Source organism: Thalassophryne amazonica, chromosome 6 (assembly GCF_902500255.1).
Source record: "Thalassophryne amazonica chromosome 6, fThaAma1.1, whole genome shotgun sequence".
In the NCBI taxonomy this organism is placed as follows: Eukaryota; Metazoa; Chordata; class Actinopteri; order Batrachoidiformes; family Batrachoididae; genus Thalassophryne; species Thalassophryne amazonica.
This window is the reverse complement of record NC_047108.1, coordinates 91,484,840-91,501,094: the sequence shown is the minus strand read 5'-3', so window position 1 is coordinate 91,501,094 and position 16,255 is coordinate 91,484,840. Positions and strand designations below refer to the sequence as shown.

General features: G+C 42.9%; 1 protein-coding gene and 1 pseudogene across 1 annotated transcript in view; one reads left to right on the top strand and one right to left on the bottom strand.

Moving 5' to 3' along the window:
• LOC117511491 (cadherin-like protein 26) overlaps positions 1–16,255 on the bottom strand; it is a 76,525-nt gene that overhangs the window by 26,218 nt on the left and 34,052 nt on the right. Inside the window, exons 6-9 of the mRNA XM_034171510.1 lie at positions 7,934–8,106; positions 6,965–7,093; positions 6,690–6,875; positions 6,347–6,609 (exon numbers count right to left, since the gene is read on the bottom strand). Of these exons, the coding sequence (XP_034027401.1) occupies positions 6,347–6,609; positions 6,690–6,875; positions 6,965–7,093; positions 7,934–8,106 (751 nt within the window). The remainder of the gene's footprint in view (positions 1–6,346; positions 6,610–6,689; positions 6,876–6,964; positions 7,094–7,933; positions 8,107–16,255) is intronic.
• On the top strand, positions 8,624–8,742 carry LOC117513144 (annotated as a pseudogene).

Below are 16,255 nucleotides of genomic sequence, written 5' to 3'. Positions count from 1 at the left end.
AGACAGAGGACTAAATACAAACATAAACATAAGGACACGGTTGACAGATGCACATGCGTGCACACACACACACACACACACACACAAAACAATGGAGTTTCTAACCAGATTGTTTAATAAAATCTTGTAAAGTGAGAGGATGCCTGAGGAATGGAGACGGAGCGTGTTGGTTCCTATTTTTAAGAACAAGGGTGATGTGCAGAGCTGCAGTCACTACAGAGGCATTAAGCTGATCAGCCACAACATGAAATTATGGGAAAGAGTACTAGAAGCTAGCCTTAAAAAACAGCTGAAGATCTGTGAGCTGCAATATGGTTTCATGCAGAGGAAGAGCACTACAGATGCAATGTTTGCATATGACAGGGTGCCAAAAGAAGAGTTGTGGTATTGTATGAGGATGCCTGGAGTAGCAGAGAAATATGTGAGGGTAGTACAGAACATGTACAAGGATAGTGTGACAACGGTGAGATGCTGGAGGTGGGATTACACCAAGGATCAGCTCTAAGTCATTTTTTGTTTGCAATGGTGATGGACAGGTTGACGTATGAGATCAGACAGGAGTCTCCATGGACTATGAGGTTTACATATGACATTGTGATCTGTAGTGAGACAAGAGAGCAGGTTGAGTCTAGCCTGGAAATGTGGAGATATGCTCTGGAGGGCAGGTGAATGAAATTTAGTAGGATCAAGACTGAGTACATGTACGAGGGTAGGCTGAAAAGTTATAAGGCTCCCCATGAAGGAGTAATGCATTAACTGCATTATAGTGAGCCTTAGAACTTTTCAGCCTACCTGTATGTGAATTAGAGGGAGCCCAGTGGAAACGTGCAGTTACAAAGAGTAGAAGTTGTGAAAGTAGATGAGTTTAAATATTTGGGCTCAACTGTCCAAAATAAGGGATTATGTGGTAGAGAGGTGAAGAAGAGAGTGCAGGCAGGGTGGAGTGGGTGGTGAAAGGTGGCAGGAGTAATTTGTGACTGAAGAACATCTGCAAGAGTGAAGGGGAAAGTTTACAAGACAGTAGTGAGACCAGCCTTGTTGTATGGCTTAGAGGACGGTGGTGCTAACAAAAAGACAGGAGGTAGAGCTGGAGGTAGCAGAGCTAAAGATGTTGCGATTGTCTTTGGGAGTGACGAGAATGGACAGGATTAGGAATGAACATATCAGAGGGACAGCTCAGGTGGGACAGTTTGGAGACATAGTTAGAGAGGTGAGACTGAGATGGTTTAGACATGTACAGAGGAGGGACCCAGGGTATATAGGGAGAAGGATGCTAAGGATGGAACAGGAAGAGAAGAGGGAGGCCAAAGAGGAGGTTTATGGATGTGCTGAGAGAGGACATGCAGGTGGTTGGTATGACAGAGGAAGCTACAGAGGACAGGATGAGATGGAAATGATTGATCTGCTGTGGCGACCCCTAACGGGAACAGCCGAAAGACAAAGAAGAATTGGTCCAACACATGCAAGAGTCTCACACTCTGGACCTTGTGTTGTCACGTGGTTTAAACATTTCAGTGAAAGATATGTCTGTTTTACCACTGTTGGACCATTCACTCATTTTATTTTATTGTTCCTGAATAATATTGTCCGTGGAACATGGAGAAGACAAAGTGTCTGGCTCGGTACATTGGTCCCTGTGCTGTAAGGAACTTTGGACTTAAGTTACCAGGGGAACTTGAGGTGGTGCAGAAGCAGAGTATCTGTTGAGATGCCCTAGTAGATAAGTTCAACTTTGTTTTACGAAAAAGCTGTTGACTTCATTGCACCAGCCAAATTACAAATACATCAACCTGTGGTGGCTCCAGAGATGTTTTTTTCTGCAGGTCCTATGGGCAACTTGGCATTTTTCTGAGGGAGCTATGAAGTACTGTATGTGCAACAAGACAACATTAAGGCACAGCAGAAGTCCATCACACCTCTTCTAGATAACCCTCTGAACTTGAGAGAACGTGTCATCATCATAATCGCATGTGAACTCTGTGACTCAGCGCCATCCATACCCTCGCTTTGTCATTGTTTACATGCGCTGTGAGATGCTGGAACTCTGCTGGCGCCACGGTGCATTCTGGGAAGCGCAGGGGGATTATGGGAAACATTAACGTACTGAATAGCCTCAGGGAAAAATGCCAACGACAGGAGGAGAGAAAATCTTTCCCCTAATATTGATGTCTTCATAACAGCACAATGCGCCTGTTGTTGTGGTTAAGAGCAAAAGTATCAATGATTTGGTCGCTATCCAGAGGCCGTGTTCTCTGAGGGTTAAATGTCAGGAGTGACACCGGGTCACGCAGCAAAAACCGAACCATTTCAGCAACTTGAAACTACACTCAGTACAACATCGTCATGACATCATCGAACATGATGTCACTGAACATCACGTTACACTCGTGTGTAAAACAATCCGTTCTGTTGATGAATGTTTATTTTCTTTTATGAGTGATTTAATCACATAAATCTGAAAATGCCTGAAGTGTCTTACTGTGGAAAACTGAAGGATGATGTCATCGCTCTGCCTCTGTAACATGTTGCTAACACTGTAATTTAGCATATTATTATTTTTTTCTTCTTGGTGGTGGGACAAAGTGTTGGCGTCCTCCAGCTCAGTCTGAGAAACTGACTCAGAGCAGATAAACACTGCTTTAAAAACCCTTTAAAAAGCCCCTTAACAAGTAACTTCCATCATAAGGAATTAACACATTTCTAGACATCATCTTCCAAAAAAGGGTGTCATACGGAAATCAGTTTTCAGATGTGATGATGAATCCAGGCAGCAGGTCAGATTAAAAGACTTTATTTAATCTGTGTACCAAAGTTCTAAAGTTTTAGCTTCAGTTGCTACACTGATTAGCCCCACGTCTTCTTCTCCATTTTTTGTAAAAGCGTTACAGCGCTACATACAGGCCTGGCATGTGTACTACAGCATTTTCACACGGTTTTACAGGATCTGTGAGAACAGATGGAACATTTTTGAAAATGACAAAGAAAAAGATTGTATAGGAGAAATCAGTGGTGGTCCTAGAGTGATTTACTCCCCAGGCGAAACCCCCTGCGTGCGGCCCCCCGCGCACACTAACGTGGCCACCACCTCTGCCCCACCACCCATGAAAACACTAACTTCGTCCAGAACACCCACAATCCCACAAATTAACTCACAACAGCTATTTTCAAGAACAAATTTCCAGTTTTAATGACTACTGCAATAACAAACACAAAGAAATTGGCACAGTCTAATGTGTCATCATCCATGGACTTATCTGCAATGATCATCTCAAAAGTTTGCAGGAGGGCATCATAATTGTTTGCCCCAGTGCTCACTATCCATGATGTGAAATTCCATCGAGTAGGAGCATTTCTGGGCAACCTTGAGCAGCCTGCAGACTCAAGAAAAGACATCCTCTTTGTGGATTTTGAGAAAAATGTGGCAAACCCAGAGAGTGATGCAAAAAATATTCTGCACTCAGATAAGCATTTAGCCCCCTGAGACAGAACCAGATTCAGTCTGTGTGCATAGCAATGCACAAACATTGCACTGGGGTCTATTGCTTTAACTTTGGCCTGCAAACCATTGAGAGCTGAAGCCATGACAGCAGCCATGGCTTCTTCGTAAGGAAGACGATCAAATGGCTTCACCAAAATCCGGTCCACAACATTCAAATTGTCTGCCATTATGTGCAGCTCGCTAGCTGGGACTGGCGCGAGGCTAGTGTGAAGTTTGTCCGCCTGTGAGTGCTTTGTGACGGTGGAGGAGCTCAGCAGCACCCGCTGCTCGGTAGGGACAGAAACTGCGATAGAAGTCAGAAAGAGTGATAGAAGTCAGTCTCCAAACACAAGCAGCTACAAAAAAAACACCAGAAATAGAAGCTCGATTTGTCGCTAGTCATTTTTAACAAAGAAAATGCCGCTAAGAGGATTAAGAAAGTCCCCGGTTCAACTCAGAACAGAATGAAAATGCTCCCCCAGATGTTTACACCAAAAGATCGCTGATTCGCTCATTTCGCTGTCAATCAAAAAGGGATTCAGCCTCAGACAGATCATCCAATCATCATGCAGAAGCTGAGCGTCCGGGCCAGCCGAGGCCAGCCCACTGCCCCATAGACCTCCAGACACGCTGAGCGTCCGATGGGCGGGACAAAGCCCAGCATTTATCCAATAACTCGTCTCGTTTCGCTGCAGTCTTTGCTTCGCTACTGTTTATAGCACTGTGAAGCTGCGGGAATGAGTGACAGGAAAGCCGCCATGGGACGGGAAGGTGGGGGCGCCGCTCTGCCGTAACGTAACGTAACCACGAACCCCCCCGTCAGGACAACACCCCCACCCCGTTTTTTTTTCCGCACGGTCGTGCCGCCCCCCCCCCGCGATGCCGCCCCGGGCGGCTGCCCGGTCGGCCCGCCTCCAGGACCGCCCCTGGGAGAAATTCAGTTTCAGAGTAGACAAGGCCAAAAAAACAAAACAAAACAAAAAAAAAAAAAACATGGAATGAAATTAAATTAAAATAAGAAATGAGGAATTATTTTCTTGGGGGTACTATGGGGGGTGAAACTCCTCCAGATCCTCCACAATGCAGTTGCTTGAATTTTGACTTGAAAAAAATATTTGATCACATAACCCCAGAGCTGGCATCTCTTCATTGGTTGCCTGTTCATATGAGGGTAGATTTTAAGGATTTGTTGTTAATTTTTAAGATTTTACATGGCTGTATGCCATCCTATATGGCCCATTTGATTTGGCCACATGTGCCAGAACTTGCCCTACAATGCCAGGAGGCTGGCCTTTTGTGTGTCCCAAAGTTAGGAAGAAATCAGCAGATGGTCGATCATTTGCATTCCATGCACCATGGCAGTGGAACAAACTACCGGCTGAGATTAGATAGGCAAATTCTATTGACATTTTTAAAAATAGATAAAAACACCTTTTCTTGACTGCCTACAAAATCTTGATGGTGGGCAATGGTTTAGTGCAGGGGTGGGCAACTTGTTCCAGAAAGGGCCAACAGGGTGCAGGGTTTTTTTGCAGCCACTGATTCCACCAGCTGATTTGATTGATTAATATCACTTTGAGCAGGTGGAATCAGTTAATCAGTAAAATCACCTGGTGGAATCAGTGGCTGCAAAGAAAACCTGCACCCTCTTGGCCCTTTCTGGAACAAGTTGCCCACCCCTGGTTTAGTGTCTTGATTTGGTTTTAATATACTATATTTTAAATGATTTTTCTTTTTATTAATTTGTTATAATGTGATTGGGTTTGTGAAACACTTCACTTTGTTAAATGCTATACAAATAAAATTTTTCTTCTTATTATTATTAGATCCCACAACCCTTAATTGGACTAAGCAGTTGAAGATGAGTGTTTCAGTTATTATTAGATTAAAGATTAGATTAGATAGAATTTTACTGATCCTTTGGGAAGACTCCCTCAGGGAAATTGAGGTTCCAGCATCAATGTATAGCAGCACACAGGGTAAGAAGCACACAGTATCAAAAGTGAAAGTAAAAAGTAAAATAGCTATAAATATAAATACCAAACATACTGATCAACACTGATTTACTAGCTAATACTGTTCCTCTCCTTCCCGTCCTCTGTCTTCCTGTTACTCCTCCTCCCCCTGAGTGAGGAGTTGTACAGTCTGATGGCCTGAGGGTCAAAGGAGTTTTTCAGTCTGTTGGTCCTGCACTTGGGAAGGAGCAGTCTGTGGCTGAAGAGGCTCCTCTGGTTGATGATGACGGTGTGCAAAGGGTGACTGGCATCGTCCATAATATCCAGCAGTTTGTCCAGTGTTCTCTTCTCTGCCATCGTCACCAGAGAGTCCAGCTTCATGCCAACCATCATTATTAGAAGCAAATATTTTAACTAAAAACATCTTTAAAAACAAGTGGGGGGGGCACATGTTGAAAAATCCCAAAGTTCTCCTTCACTGTAATGTTAATCTGCTTTATTCTTTCCTCAAGCAGCTTTGATGTGGGTTTGTTGTCATTGTCCTGCTGAAATATTCAAATTTCTCCATGTGTTTTGACCATCAAGCTGATGGTTTGAGATTTATCTGAAGATTTCTGGGGTAGTTCTCCTTCATTGTTCCACTGACTTTGTGCCATGCAGCACTTGCGATGGTACCAATAGCAGCCCCAGAGAATGACACTAACTTCACCAAGCTTGACATACAGTACCCAGTTCTTGACACTGAATGCCTCAACTTTACTCCTTCAAACAGATCACTGTGGCCAAACAATCTTTGCGCGGATATTACCTCAAATGCACACCCCTAAATTTCTGAAGAACAGGTCTTTTCCCACTCTTTGACATTATATACAAACAATTTTGGTAAGGTCAGCATGCATGCAGAGATACACACCTGATGTTAGACACATCTGAGTCGACATCTTTAACCTTTGGAGTGTGCAGCACCTTCCCCGGCTCCTCCTCTTCCTTTTGATACACATCAACGTTTTTCTTGTCAAACTCAGGTGGGTCATTGACGTCAATAATTTTGACTGTGATATTGACTGAATCCACAGGGGGAGGTGGAGTTGTTTTATCTTTACAGTGAAATAAAGCTTCTTCATTTTCAACTCCAATCTGCAGTGTTGTAAGAGTTGTCTTCTCAAAATCTTTCCCCTGGAAGAAATTCAAATTTTTTGTTTGCACCAGGGTAGCAGTTTATGATAAAAAAATAAAAAAAAAATCACCAAAGTTACCTTTATTACATGTAAGATACCCTCATTAGTCTCAGGGTCTGTTTCAATTTTGTAGTTATTGTCCTCGTTTCCTTTAATGAAGAAGTATTTTGCACGCCAGGCAGGAGTTTTAGGTGTGTCTTTGTCCTCCACTGCAACTCTTAACACGTCTACATCACTGGCCATTTCTAGGACTTCACCATGGTACTTTGAAGACAAATCATTACCATCTTCAGCAATGGACATCATTTTATAAACTAGTGCTGTTTCTGTAATAACACCGAAGAATTCTTTACCGATCTCTCCTTGAAAACAGGTGGATGAGTGTTTGAGTCAGCAATAAAGAGGGAGACAGTGGCAGTGGAGGAGAGCGCCGGTGTTCCATGATCTGTTGCTTGAACAATAATCTTGTAATGGTTTGCTTTCTGCAACGTATATAAAAGATGATCATGATAATATTACAACCCCAATTACAATGAAGTTGGGATGTTGTGTGAAGTGTAAATAAAAACAGAATACAATGATTTGCAAATCCTCTTCAACCTATATTCAACTGAATACACCACAAAGACAAGATATTTAATGTTCAAACTGCTAAACTTTATTGTTTTGTGCAAATATTTGATCATTTTGAAAATACCCAATGATGACACTCACAATTAGTGTCCTCAGTTCCCAAACGCTTATTGAGTGTTGTTAGAAGGAAAGGTGATGTAACACAGTGGTAAACATACCACTGTCCCAGCTTTTTTGAAATGTGTTGGAGGCATCCATTTCAAAATGAGCAAATATTTGCACAAAAACAATAACGTTTATCAGTTTGAACATTAAATATCTTGTCTTTGTGGTGTATTCAATTCAATATAGGTTGAAGAGGATTTGCAAATCATTGTATTGTGTTTATTTACATTTTACACAACATCCCAACTTCATTGGAATTGGGGTTGTATGAAGATTCTGAACCCATATGCAAGTAGCAAATAACACCAACTCGATCTCACGCTAAGTTTGTGATGACATCGTGAAAAGTGATTTCATCTATTAGTTTGTGATAGTTATTATTTCATGATGGTATTGCGAAATCTGGGGTGATACATGAGGGTGGGTGGGTGGGTGGGTGGGGGTGTTAGGCTCAGTGTTATGGTTAGGATTAGGGTTAAAACAGTGACTGAAACTTGGCTATGTCAAGAAAGTGTGACACATTTCGCAATGGTATCACAAACAAAAAAACACAAGACTCTGCTGGCTAAGACACTTATTCTCACGTCGTAGTCAAAGCATCCTGTGAAAGTGAGTTGTGCAGTGTTGGAGTCCTTCTCCTGTTTCACATCAATCTTGGGCTCTTTGGGTTCTTGGGAAAGCACAGTGATGGTTGCTTCAGAATTTGGTGTGTTCTTCTGATCAGTGTCAAATGCATGAAGCGATGCTGGCAGGTAACCTTAATATTGGGGAAAGAAAACACATCTGAAGGAATAATATTTGTATTGGAGTGGAATTATGCCACTGGCATGAACTTTCATTACATCTGCCAAGAAGGTATGTTTTCATGGCTGTTTGTTTGTCCCTCAGCAGGATTACACAAAAATACTGAAGCAATTTTGCTCAAACATGCTAGAGAGGTGGGTCATTGCCCAACACAGAACCCATTAAATTTGGGAATGGATATGGACAAAGGGGCAGATCTTTCTTTAACATTGCGAGATAGAACAATTTTCAACATTTTCATGAACTTCTCAAGAGAAAGCCCAGCAAACAAACTATGTAAATGCAACGTTGTATTGTGGTGGATGTTTAACATTGTTACATTGTTCTGAACTCCCAACAACGGTGCTACAAAATCACTAAATGTATACATTTCCATGTGGTTCTGAACCAGTTCTTCTCATTGAGACATTATGTGAAGCAGTTCACTATTCTGTCAGATCACTTTAATGAACATTTCATTAAAGCAGGACATTTGCAGCCAGTCTGCTCTGTTTGAGCCTGATCCCGTCAGATCTCAGAAGCTAAGCAGTGTGGGGCCTGGTTAGTACTTGGATGGGAGACCTCTTCAGAATACCAGGGGCTGTGTTTCTCCGGGTTACACTGGAGTTGCTTTAGGAAGGGCATCTGGCATAGGACTTGATAAAAATACCCAAGGGATCTGGCTGTATCTGCTATGGTGACCCTGAACAAATGGGAGCAGCCGAAAGGACAATGCCAACAACAACAGCATTCAAGTAGGACATTTGTTTGATTCCCTCAACACTGACACCAAATAAACCTGGTGTAAATAGTGAACCTGTTTGAGTAAGATGACCTCCAATTGGCTGTCCATTTCAGTTCAAACCTGTGTGTGTATCTGAGGTCTGTAGTGCATTGAAGATGCTGGATTCCAAAAAATCGTCTCGCCCTGATGGCTTGGATCCATTTTTTTCTAAATTCAGCTGCAGACCTGATTGCCGAGCCTCTAACTCCCCATCTTTAATTTGAGCCTAAGCATGAACAAACTCTCGAAAGTGTGGAAAACTGCCATTGTGGAGCCCCTAATAAAAGGAGGTGAACCTTTGAATGTGAACAATTACAGACCTATTTCAAAATTGTGCGTTCTGGCAAAATTATTCGAAAATTTGGTCTGTGATCAATTGAAGGACTTCCTAGAATCAAATAACATTTTAAACCCTATCCAGTCTGGCTTTAGGAAGCAACATAGCACCACAACTGCTATCCAAAAAGTTTTGAATGATGTATTCTAAAAATTTTTGTGTCGTACTATTTCTTGATCTCTCAAAGGCATTTGACACCTTGGACCACAGTCTCTTGTTAGAATTTCTTTACAAACGTGGTGTCTCTACACATGCGGCCTCTTGGTTTGCAGACTATTTGGGTAGCAGGACTCAGATGTGTGTTCAGATGGCTGGTGTTAACTCTGTTTCCTCAGTGTAACGAAAGGTGTTCCGCAAGGCTCAGTCTTGGGTCCTATCTTGTTCACACTTTATACTACTGACCTGTGTACAAACCTATCAAATGCCTTCTATTATCTGTATGCTGAAGACACTCAAGTTGTTGCTCAAACTCAGTGACACAGGCATGTGAATTCTTGCAGTCCACTTTTGATGTGGTGCAGAACCGCCTGGAGAAATTCAAACTAGTCTTAAATGTAGAAAAATCCAAAATAATGTTTTTCTCTAAATCACCTGTTTCTTTGGAGAATATACCATTAATCAAAACTGCCTGAGGTAATGTTCTTGAGCTAGTTAGCAGCTACAAGTATTTGGGATTGACTATTGACATGGAGCTCTCTTTTAAAATTTATTTTAAACACTTAATCTTCAAATTAAGAGTGAAGCTAGGCTTCCTTTACAGAAACAAGTCATACTTCTTCTTAAGTGCGGGGAAGCCCCTGACAACTGCTACCTTCCTGTCCTTATTGTACAGTGGTGATGCTGTAGGTGTGCTTCATTCAGTTGTCTATAGTCTTTGACCCCGCTGTGTCATTGCGCCCTGCGATTCATCACTGGTTGTAGTCACCTCACACACCACTGTGAGTTGTATGCCAAAGCGGGCATGGCCTCTTTGTTTGTCAGGCGATATACACATTGGATAATCAGACAAGGTCAAAGGTAAGTTTCAGTTATTTCAATACTTCATGCATGCGCAAACACACGTCCCTCTGCAGACAGCGTTAAAATGAAAATAAAATATTGGTTATGGAATTCCCCTGAGGGAATAAAGTTCTCTTCATTAAAATAAACTGTAATTTTGCAACACATTTCAAAAATAAATGGGCATTATAATGCTGGGAATTCTGTAGAAATTAAATTTTGTCAGTTTTGTAAAATTTGAAAGGCTGTACAGCTTTAATATGAATAAATAGGCAAAATAAGACAAATGTGTATGGAGTGAAACACCACTAATCACATTTTGGCCAAAGACAGAAACAGAAGACAGAAACGAAAGGCAGCCAGGCACCTCCAACCATACAACAGCACCCCACCCTCACGGGAAGCCTCCCGTCGACCACACAAACCTGGCCCAGGAGAAACACCCCCCTCCAGGGACCATGGCTGGAAACCGTATCTGCATTCATTCAGAAGTGCCTGACTCCATGGTATAACTCACAAACTCGTAGCTTAAAGCAGATAACCCGTAAGTTGGAGAGGAAATGGCGTCTCACTAATTTAGAAGATCTTCACTTAGCCTGGAAAAAGAGTCTGTTGCTCTATAAAAAAGCCCTCCGTAAAGCTAGGACATCTTTCTACTCATCACTAATTGAAGAAAATAAGAACAACCCCAGGTTTCTTTTCAGCACTGTAGCCAGGCTGACAAAGAGTCAGAGCTCTATTGAGCTGAGTATTCCATTAACTTTAACTAGTAATGACTTCATGACTTTCTTTGCTAACAAAATTCTAACTATTAGAGAAAAAATTACTCATAACCATCCCAAAGACGTATCGTTATCTTTGGCTGCTTTCAGTGATGCCGGTATTTGGTTAGACTCTTTCTCTCCGATTGTTCTGTCTGAGTTATTTTCATTAGTTACTTCATCCAAACCATCAACATGTTTATTAGACCCCATTCCTACCAGGCTGCTCAAGGAAGCCCTACCATTATTTAATGCTTCGATCTTAAATATGATCAATCTATCTTTGTTAGTTGGCTATGTACCACAGACTTTTAAGGTGGCAGTAATTAAACCATTACTTAAAAAGCCATCACTTGACCCAGCTATCTTAGCTAATTATAGGCCAATCTCCAACCTTCCTTTTCTCTCAAAAATTCTTGAAAGGGTAGTTGTAAAACAGCTAACTGATCATCTGCAGAGGAATGGTCTATTTGAAGAGTTTCAGTCAGGTTTTAGAATTCATCATAGTACAGAAACAGCATTAGTGAAGGTTACAAATGATCTTCTTATGGCCTCGGACAGTGGACTCATCTCTGTGCTTGTTCTGTTAGACCTCAGTGCTGCCTTTGATACTGTTGACCATAAAATTTTATTACAGAGATTAGAGCATGCCATAGGTATTAAAGGCACTGCGCTGCGGTGGCTTGAATCATATTTGTCTAATAGATTACAATTTGTTCATGTAAATGGGGAATCTTCTTCACAGACTAAAGTTAATTATGGAGTTCCACAAGGTTCTGTGCTAGGACCAATTTTATTCACTTTATACATGCTTCCCCTAGGCAGTATTATTAGACGGTATTGCTTAAATTTTCATTGTTACGCAGATGATACCCAGCTTTATCTATCCATGAAGCCAGAGGACACACACCAATTAGCTAAACTGCAGGATTGTCTTACAGACATAAAGACATGGATGACCTCTAATTTCCTGCTTTTAAACTCAGATAAAACTGAAGTTATTGTACTTGGCCCCACAAATCTTAGAAACATGGTGTCTAACCAGATCCTTACTCTGGATGGCATTACCCTGAGCTCTAGTAATACTGTGAGAAATCTTGGAGTCATTTTTGATCAGGATATGTCATTCAAAGCGCATATTAAACAAATATGTAGGACTGCTTTTTTGCATTTACGCAATATCTCTAAAATCAGAAAGGTCTTGTCTCAGAGTGATGCTGAAAAACTAATTCATGCATTTATTTCCTCTAGGCTGGACTATTGTAATTCATTATTATCAGGTTGTCCTAAAAGTTCCCTAAAAAGCCTTCAGTTAATTCAAAATGCTGCAGCTAGAGTGCTGACGGGGACTAGAAGGAGAGAGCATATCTCACCCATATTGGCCTCTCTTCATTGGCTTCCTGTTAATTCTAGAATAGAATTTAAAATTCTTCTTCTTACTTATAAGGTTTTGAATAATCAGGTCCCATCTTATCTTAGGGACCTCGTAGTACCATATCACCCCAATAGAGCGCTTCGCTCTCAGACTGCAGGCTTACTTGTAGTTCCTAGGGTTTGTAAGAGTAGAATGGGAGGCAGAGCCTTCAGCTTTCAGGCTCCTCTCCTGTGGAACCAGCTCCCAATTCAGATCAGGGAGACAGACACCCTCTCTACTTTTAAGATTAGGCTTAAAACTTTCCTTTTTGCTAAAGCTTATAGTTAGGGCTGGATCAGGTGACCCTGAACCATCCCTTAGTTATGCTACTATAGACGTAGACTGCTGGGGGGTTCCCATGATGCACTGTTTCTTTCTCTTTTTGCTCTGTATGCACCACTCTGCATTTAATCATTAGTGATCGATCTCTGCTCCCCTCCACAGCATGTCTTTTCCTGGTTCTCTCCCTCAGCCCCAACCAGTCCCAGCAGAAGACTGCCCCTCCCTGAGCCTGGTTCTGCTGGAGGTTTCTTCCTGTTAAAAGGGAGTTTTTCCTTCCCACTGTAGCCAAGTGCTTGCTCACAGGGGGTCGTTTTGACCGTTGGGGTTTTACATAATTATTGTATGGCCTTGCCTTACAATATAAAGCGCCTTGGGGCAACTGTTTGTTGTGATTTGGCGCTATATAAAAAAAAATTGATTGATTGATTCATCTTCCAACAGAATCTTCATCCAACAGAACGGTTGACATCTTCTCCTCTGACTGCATCTTTGCCTTTGTTTCTGTCAGTCAATTAGCACAGGTGTGGCCAGGAGTTCTTGAACCTGTGCGGTCAGCCTTTGTCCAACCATGTTTACAGTCTGATTAGTCATAAAACAAAAAAGACAAACACAAACAACCAAACCACCCCCCCCCCCTCCCCAGAGGACCGTTCCATCAAACCCCGGGAAGGGGAGAAAAGAAAAACAACCCAAACTTAAGCTTGCAAATAAAAACGCTAACACCCCCCCCCCCCCAACGACATGTAGGGACCAACACCCCCCAGAGGACAGCCCGCCAGCTCCAGGAGTAATAACCACAGCCGAGGTCCCTCTGGGATCCAAAGTCACCCACGGGGACTCCCAGCGCCTCCCAGAGGACCGCTCCATCAACCCCAGGAGACGCCCCCCCTCATGACCAACGGACCCAGCCCCGGCCGTCTATGGCTAGATGGACCCACAGCCCTTTCCCCCCCAGAGGACACCACAGTCAACCCTGAGGGCGGAAACTGGGGGGAAAAACAAAAGGAGAAAAAACAAACAAACAAACAAAACAACCCCAACCCCACCCCCTCGGCGCAGTGGAAAGTGGAAGCACGTCCAGCGTCACCAACCAGGACTATACCCCAGAAGTCAACCGGGAGGAGTGGAACAGCGGTTATGGCAGACGATACAAAACGGCGCCACCCCTCCGACTTCCAAACCAGCCACCAGCTGCGGGTATATTCCACTGCCCCAAACCTCAGCCATGCCGATGGCAGACGGCTCAAAGGCGCGCTGAAGCCGGAGGTGGAACAGGGAATCAACAAAAAAAAACAACACCCCGAACCCCCCCCCCCCCCCAGGTGCAGAGGTTACCTGGGAAACGCCCAGCATAACCAAACTGCACCACTCCAGCAACGCTGACAACCTACGGCTCACACGGCTGGAGCCAGAGGAGAAGAGAGGGAATAAAAAAAAAAACCCAAACCCCCCCCCTCCCGGGTGCAGAGGTTACCTGGGAAACGCCCAGCATAACCAAACTGCACCACTCCAGCAACGCCGACACGTACGGCTCACACAGCTGGAGCCAGAGGAGAAGAGAGGGAATAAAAAGAAAATACCCCAAACCCCCCCCCCCCCTCCCGGGTGCAGAGGTTACCTGGGAAATGCCCAGCATAACCAAACTGCACCACTCCAGCAACGCCGACATGTACGGCTCACACGGCTGGAGCCAGAGGAGAAGAGGGGGCATAACAAAAACAAAAAAAAGAAAAAACAACCCAATTACCCCCCCAGAACCCCCCAGAGGACCGTCCCATCAAACCCTGGGAGGTGAAACCAAAAGAAATAAAAAGAAAGACTAACAGACTAACATAAAGTGACTTGGGTCCTTTTTTATGCTCCAGACAGACTGCAGGGTCACGACCCCAGACACTAATGGTGTAAAAAATCCCACACAAAAACCAACTCAAAAAACACCCACAAAAAATGAACCAACACAAAACTAATAAGTGACGTATACCGTTAAGCTCAAACAAATGGCACACACCTGTTCCACCTTAAGAGCATTAACGGTAATGTGACTCAGTCACCAACAGAGGGAGCCAAAGTGCTGAAAATAAAAACCCCTTTGGTGACAGAGAAAACAAACTCATGCTGCTTTTCTTGTGCGCAGCTGTGTGTAACACACAACCTAAAATGTGCTTCATCTAAATTACGCCGGAGCTGACACAACAGACGCAGTAGTTATCTTCATCCGGGGAAACGGGGCTACAACTGTAACACAGGAAGCACAGTGACCCGTGCCACAGAACTCCGCCGTGCGCATTCACCCATTACAGACCCACTCATGCAGCTCCCGTTTAAACCTCTTATCCGGTCGAAGTGTGACGCGAAGCCGTCGCTAGTCACACTCCACCACGACCCTCGGATAATGCACAACACAGGAACACGGCTGCAAGAGCGCTCAAAGCAGTATTCAGTAATGGGTTCTCAAACACGCACCATCCGGGCGGAGAGCACCCGCAACTGATCCGGATAACTTCTGAACGTCTGTTGCCGCCTTCAAGGCGCGGTACCGCCTCTGCTACCGCTGGGTCCGTGATGTTTGGCCAGAGACTACTGTTATGTGTCGGTTCTCCGTCCGAGACATAACACCGTCCTGGCAAAATGCTTTGAATTTAACAAGCAAACGTGGAAAATAAGCAGCCAAGGAAAGTGAGCAGGTCCAAAGCCGTGGATACTAGGGTTGGGATGACTAATGAAAATCATAAGTCGATTAGTCGGGTACCATTAGTACCATGAGACAAGTCGGCGAGTAAATTTGAAATTGAATGAACTGAGCCAATTTCAAATCTTCATGGTGAAACTCAAATGTCACATTTATTTTAACAAGTATAAGCACAAAATTACAAAAACAAAAACAGCATCAGCATGAAGACAATACCTGCATTCATTTACTAGGTAGACAGTGCTCCCAGAAAGTATTCACAGTGCTACACTTTTTCCACATTTTATTATGTTACAGCCTTATTCCAGAATGGAGTAAACTAATTTTTTCCCCTCAAAATTCTACACACAACACTCCATAATGACAACATGAAAAGTTTTATTGAAATTTTTGCAAATTGATTAAAAACTAGAGCACTGCATTCGTAGAGCACAAACCTCTGCCAAGACTAGCTTCCAATTCCAATAATTTTTACCTTGGAAAAAATTTTCAAGGTCAAAGTCCTGTTTTCATAAATTACAATATAATACAACCCCAATTCCAATTAAGTTGGGATGTTGTGTGAAATGTAAATAAAAAGAAAATACAATGATTTGCAAATCCTCTTCAACCTATATTCAATTGAATACACCACAAAGACAAAATATTTAATGTTCAAACTAATAGACTTTTTTTGTTTTTCTGCAAATATTTGCTCATTTTGAAATGGATGCCTGCAACACATTTCAAAAAAGTTAGGACGGGGCAACAAAAGACTGGGAAAGTTGATGGATGCTCAAAGAACACCTAATTGGAAACAGGTGAGTGTCATAATTGGGTATAAAAGGAGAATCTCCAAAAGTCTCAGCTGTTCACAA